We start from the raw sequence: 7,080 nt of genomic DNA, 5'->3' as shown, positions 1-7,080 counted from the left end.
GACAAAGGTCGTCCTCTGTTGCGTGGCGTAGTCGATACGCGACGAAGTAGGTAATTGACACTTGAAACTATTATGAATTGAACTCGGTTCACATTGTGATCGACAATTAAAGACGTTTGGTGATTAATAGAATAAAAGGCAAAAAGAAGTTTAATATATATACTATAATATATACTGATACGCAGCGGTAATTAACGGAGCGACGAAACAGGCGTGCGTTAGGTACGGTTGCTCGCATGATACTAGTTTCGGTCTAGAATTTATATATTGTCTTTTGAGTTCTGACCTCTCTGGCTCACTATACTGACGCAAAAATATCAGTATCATCATTGATTATAGATAGTAATATCCATAATCAATGGTATCATGTACACACATATACTCGTTGGAGTTACATGGGTGACTTGAAGACCAGAAAAAAATAAATAAGTTCTAGACCGAAAGTATTAAAGTAGTAATACTCGTATATATTGTCTATGCCCAGGCCCATATTTAAGAGAGGGCTCGGAGGGGCAATTGCCCCTGGCGGCAATATTGAAATTAGGTTTATGGGCGGCAAAATATTGAAATGGTCAAAAATGTAAAATTTATTTGTAGCTCATTTTACTTAATGAGTATGATACGAAAATATAATATATAATAACTATAGTCTATTAGTCTATAATAATATAATTATACCAAAATAGATTTTGAATAAAGAATGTACCTAATAAAGTTTTTATTCGTTATCAACTCGAATGTCAATAAAATGATTTGGTCATACATAAGACTATTGATGTTGTAAACATATGATTCGAATTTAGTTCTACGAATCGTAGACTATGAAAAGTACTTACTAAAAATAGAAAATATACAGTTGTGGTATTGTCATGATATAAGGAGCTACGACTGCCGATTATTGACAATTTACACTGCTATTATTATAATATTATCGATAACAAAAATCAAAACACAATTATTAGTGAATTATTCGTGAACGATTGCTTTAGTGCTGTACAGACGCAGTGACCAGTGACGTTGTCTGTTAATAAATCTATTTAAACTATAAATTTTTTTTTTATTTTTATACTACGTGTGTATATTCAAAACAGTAGGTAAGTATTATAATTTATCATTGATTTTAAAAATTATAAAACCAATAGTATATTAATAATTAATATGGTAATTAATATTTATATTGTAGTAAAGACTATTATGATTAATTATTTACAAAATGTTAAATTGTGCTTTAATTCTATATGTTCTTAAGAGTTACGGAATATTAGTTACGATATATTTTTATTATATAGTAGGCACTTGTAACATTATTTTTAAGAAATTGATTTTTCTCATATAAGTCACTGATTTGCATTCTGGATAGGTAGTAGATACATTTTATAATTGTAATAATGTTTTATAACTTATTTAGTCATGGCTCCAAGAAGAAATAGGCTTAGTGGGGCTGAATACAAGAAAATAGCTAAGCTCAAAGAATTTAATTTGAATAAAGTTGTTAAAAAAACTATTAAAATCGACACAATGTTCAAAAGTAAGTATTTTATTTATGTTGACTGTAATAATAGTATGAAATTTATATGAATACAAAATAAGGTTAATTTTTTTTTTTTCTTAAGAAATTAAATATTATTACACTAAACCAATCCTAATGATTATATTATTACTGAAATTTAAATAGTTAAAAATAACAATTGCTTAAAAGTTAAATATTATACTTCAGAATATATGAATTTTCTTATCAGGTAGTTTTTAGTTATTTTATTACTATATGAATTAGGTATTCATGTATATTGAATAAAAAAATGTATTGTATTTAAGTTATGGTTAAACACAACTAGTATTTTTATAATTTTTGATTATACCATTATATATTTCTACTCAGAGTCAGGTATGGTTAATAAATCTGCTGAACAACTTCAAACTAGCCCTATAGCTCTTTGTGGTAATTTGGATACTAAACCTTTATATGTCGGACAAAACAATATTTCCATAGAATCAAAATCTAGTGAAATAGTCAAGTAATATTTAACAATTTAAGTACCTACCTAGTTTTAATTTTTTAATAATTTCTTTTATATTCTAGTCCTGAAACATTTAATCTTCAAGCATTAGTTGTAATCAATGAAAAATTTGTAGATCAATCCAAAATTGACCCAACAGTTGTTCGTTTTTTGAATTCTGACCCTTCATGCTCAGAACAGTCTGAGCATATAAATATTTTATTAGAACCAAATTCTACTGATATACCTGGGTAAAGTTGAAACACTAATTCAAATTATTTTTTTAAAATAAATTCTTACTTTACTTCATATTTGTTTTTATTTAAGATTGGATCCATCATTGTGGTGTATAAATGATCAAACGAGGCAATATATCTGTAAAAATGGATTTAGTCAAAATCTAGATGTTAAATTTACAGCTTCAAAAAGATTGTACAGTGTTGTTCAGAAAGGGCATTTCCGCAACTATTTTAGATATCTGAATATAGATTTTTTCAAAACTGTTTTAATCAATGGTGAAACATGTCAAAGAGATTATTTATCTTATTCTGAGAGTACTGGATCAATTTATTGTGTTCCATGTCTCTTATTTGAGAATAAAACTAATTTTTCAAAAACAGGATTTTCAGATTGAAAACACCCTAAAAAAATTTCTTATCATGAAAATTCACCTGAACACAAACTATGTTCCTATAAAATGAAAGAACTTGCATCAGATTTAAGTAAAATAAATACAAAACTAATGCATCAAATAGAAACCGAAAAAAAATATTGGATTAGTGTACTGACCAGAGTTTGTTCGGTTGTTAAAAGTTTGGCAAGCCATGGATTATCATTTAGAGGTGATGTAGAAAAATTTGGATCATCTACTTCAAACACTGGCAATTTTATTATGATGATGGAATTACTTGCAGAGTACGACCCACTTTTATCAGAACACGTATCTAAGTATGGTAACCCTGGCAAAGGTAATACTTCCTACTTATCATTTTCTACTTATGAACAGTTTATTAAAATCATGTCTGAAAAAGTCATTAATACCATAGTTGATGAAATTAAATCATCGAAATATTTTTCTATCAGCATAGATTCCACTCCAGATATATCACACACTGACCAACTGTCTTTCGTTATTAGGTATGTGCTATCGAACGGTGAGCCAATTGAAAGATTTATTGGTTTTTTAGAAAATGTTGGACATAAATCAGAAAATCTAGCAGAATCAGTTTTATCAGTTTTAAAAAAATATAATTTAGATGTTTGTTATTTGAGAGGTCAATCTTATGACAATGCTAAACATGTCTGGTATTTATTCAGGAGTTCAAGCAAGAATAAAGCAAGTTTCGCTATTAGCTGATTTTGTACCATGTTCGGCGCATTCTTTGAACTTAGTTGGATCGTGTGCTGCAAATTGCTGTAAAGAAGCAAATGATTTTTTTCTTTTTATTCAAAATATATTTGTATTTTTTTCTTCATCCACACATCGATGGCATAAATTAAGTCAATATTCTATCTCAACTGTAAAAAGTTTATCCACCACGCGATGGTCAGCAAGAGAAGACGCTTGCCACAGTTTAAAAAAAAACTGGAGTTCTATAAAACAAGTATTAGAAGAACTAATAAATGATGATTATGAAAAACCATTTGTACGGTCTGAAGCCAGAGGTTTAATTAGACAAATGAATAAATTAGAAACAGCATACATGACTGTATTTTGGAGTGATATTTTACATACATTTAACAAAACTAGTCTTCTATTACAATCTGTTGATATTGATATAAGCACTGTAGTTAGTTTGTATAATTCGTTAATTGAATATGTTCAAACTTTACGATCAATGTTTAATGATTATGAAAAGTTGGCAAAAACTATGTTTGACAATGATGACTTAATTCCTGACTATGAACACAAAAATAGAAAACGTAAGAAACGTAATGATGAATCTATTGAACCAGATGCTATTTTCAACGGACGCGAAAATTTCAAAATTAATACCATTTACATTATTAGTGATAATTTAATAGAAGAACTAAAAAAAAGAAAAATTTCTTATGATGATATAATACCTAAATACTTATTTTTCTTAAATATTAGTGAACAAAAAACCTCAGAAGTTCGTGATGGTGCAAAAAAATTAAGAAAAATATACAAAAATGATTTGGATGAAACATTTGAAAACGAGTGTGTTCATTTTCAGAGCTTGCTTAAAACAATTAAAAACCCAACAAATATCATTAATATGTGTAAATTTATTAAAGAAAAAAACATAGAAGCTATTTTTCCTTATGTTTATGTAGCTCTCCGAATGTTTCTATGTACTCCTGCTTCTAACTGTTCAACGGAAAGATCATTTTCCACTCTACGAAGAATTAAATCATATTTAAGATCAACCATGTCATCTGAAAGATTAAATAGTTTAGCCATATTAAACATAGAGTCATCTATAACCAAAATGATTGATTACAATGATATTATTAAATCATTTGCATCAAAACAATCTCGCAGAAAAGTTTAAAAAAGTTATGAAGTTATAATTTAATATTTTTATTTTTAAGTTGTTATATTATTTTAAAGAATGTTTTAAAAATTGTTTTAAGTAATATATTGGTTATTAGTTATACAACTTATACCTGAGTTTTATTTTATATTAATGTACCTCCTATTTACTACTACATATTGTGTAATATCAATAAAGTAATTTTTTTTCTTTTTTTTTGGTGGAGGGGGGAGGCGGCAAAATGTATGTTGCCCCTGGCGGCAATTTTTGTAAATACGGGCCTGTCTATGCCAAATGTGTTTTGTGCTTCATTCAGTTACTAGCTAAGAGTTAAGCAATAGAAATAAAAAAGCTTTATTTCTCATGAATATAGGAATGAAGTGAGGTAAATGAACTAAAGAAAGAGCAAAAAAATGTATACATGTTTTGTGCAGTGGTGTAGTGGAGTGGGTATAACGACATCTCTATTTTTTGATTGATACGTATACTTATAATACAATTTGTGATACACTGGTATACGGGTACATTTACATATATTTACATACAGATACATACTAGCTATAAACAGTATAAATGGAATTTTGACCTATTTTCTAAAATTCCAAAGAAATGTCTTTGCTATTTCTAATATTATGTTTACATTTTACAAATTTATTTTTAATTTTATTGCATGAAAGTATTGTTTAAAAAACCGTTACACTACTGCAATAGTCTAAAATTGTATTTTATTGTTTTCAAATTAGGATACTTATTTTTTTAGCTTATCTTAACTCTCATGAACAAAAGTTTACCACAAGAGAACGGAATCATATAGATACTAATTATAAATATGTCATAACATCACTGACTACGGAAAGGCATGGTAACATGCATTACTGAAAAGAATTAAAAAAAAATTTTAATTGGGAGGGGGGAACTAACTCCCACTCATCCTTTTTATTTATAATTAGCGTATACTCAAGACTTTTTTTAGGACTACATCACAGGTTGTGTGTGAGATCATATAGCTTATATACTGGGTAACACATTATGCAGTCATTATACATACAGCAATCGCATGAAAGAACTCAGTAGTTTGAAACGTTTTTATGGTAATTCCGTCATGGCGATTTTCTCGCGAAGATGAAGGACGTCGTTGTCGTGAATGTTTTTCAGCAAAATCCGAGTTTATTATGGGTTTATACAAAAAATTTAAATCAGTAAATTCCTTCTGCCATAACGCGACCACCGTATGAATAATTAATTTATTTATTTATTTGGATTTAATGAGTTTGATAACCCAATTACAAGAATAGTATTAATCAAAAGTTTTAGGTTCATATAGCACAAGTACATTATATATACCTATATAATAGATAACAAATGATCCAATTGGTCTTGGCAAAAACAATTATTTCTAAACCGTTTTATGTCGTTCAGACACTTTGTCAGACAAAGTTTGTTTGAAAATTATGCTGCAAATCAAAATATACACATTAACACATTAATTGCGACTTCCATGGATTTATGCTGTTATGTAATTTGCAATTATCGTCCGTAAGAGCTGTGTCCGAATATGATAAGAGAAGAGTAGAGTTTAAACAAACCTACCTATTTAATAAAGGTCGTCAAATTTAACCCGGAGTCAACAACTTGGCGTCACCGAACGTTAGCGCGGAGTTAACTCTTGATAGCACCCCTCCTCTCCGTCGTTGCTTGCGATAAGATAGTCGCACACAGTGTCGGCGAGACGGCAGATTGTGGGTATTGAGTGGATATGTAGCATGTAGAACGAATAGTGGGGGAGCTCTTTTTACAAGCTACCCTTAAATTTCTTTTTAGGTGGGTGAGTGGGTGGATGGGCAAAATCCTAACAGGACGCATGAAGTAAAATATTCGCGCCGCCACTGGTCGCACACGCTCGTTTTGTTTTCCTGGAGTCGTGGTGCGCGACGCATGTGCTCTTTCGTGAATACCGCCATTCATTACATTTTTATTAATTATTTTTGTGTTAATTATATAATATTGACGTACATAACACCAGGGTAAATAATTTATCCTGACACCCTACTTAGGTTGCTAACACTCGGATAAACCGAACAACGTTAGGTTACTCGAGTTAATTATAGTCGAGTTTTCGAACTTGTGAATAAGTATAATGATGGTTGGTAACCGTGTCACAGATTAGCAGTAATATACGGAATATACGTATCAGTTAAAGTTATACTTATTAGAATTTTAAACATTCGCGGACATAAGTAAAATTATAATGGGAAAATATTAATGGCGAATCAAAGAAGCTCAAGGAGAGGGGAATCCATGGACGGATAGGCCTACCAGGAAACCGGGCATTTCCCTGTGGGCCCCCATTCGTATTTTGGTAATGGAGCCCTTTATTATGCAATTACCTATGATAGAAATTTGAATTTTAAAATAAAATATAATCTTATATCTACTACTATTTACATAAGATTTCTTATCGGCCCGCAGCCGCCGCGCTACCACCAACAACGTCGATTTCTAGATGGCGACGGGTAGTGGTCACGGCTGAAACTGGTAACTGGTGAGGTAGGTAATAACTTACAAATATGTTTTTGTATATACTA

The 7,080-nt window shown here is 30.0% G+C and overlaps 1 protein-coding gene across 1 annotated transcript; it reads left to right on the top strand.

Moving 5' to 3' along the window:
- Window positions 1–1,910: 1,910 nt before the first annotated feature.
- On the top strand, window positions 1,911–4,513 carry LOC112692460 (52 kDa repressor of the inhibitor of the protein kinase-like). The gene is made up of 3 exons (XM_025567137.1): window positions 1,911–2,015; window positions 2,081–2,248; window positions 2,325–4,513. The coding sequence occupies exon 3, from the start codon at window positions 3,281–3,283 to the stop codon at window positions 4,511–4,513; it is 1,233 nt and encodes a 410-aa protein (XP_025422922.1). The 5' UTR covers window positions 1,911–2,015; window positions 2,081–2,248; window positions 2,325–3,280.
- The last annotated feature ends 2,567 nt before the right edge of the window (window positions 4,514–7,080 follow it).

Source organism: Sipha flava, unplaced genomic scaffold (assembly GCF_003268045.1).
Source record: "Sipha flava isolate LNK unplaced genomic scaffold, YSA_version1 73_pilon_pilon, whole genome shotgun sequence".
NCBI lineage: Eukaryota > Metazoa > Arthropoda > Insecta > Hemiptera > Aphididae > Sipha > Sipha flava.
The sequence above is the reverse complement of the archived record's forward strand: the minus strand, read 5'-3'. Positions and strand labels throughout refer to the sequence as shown.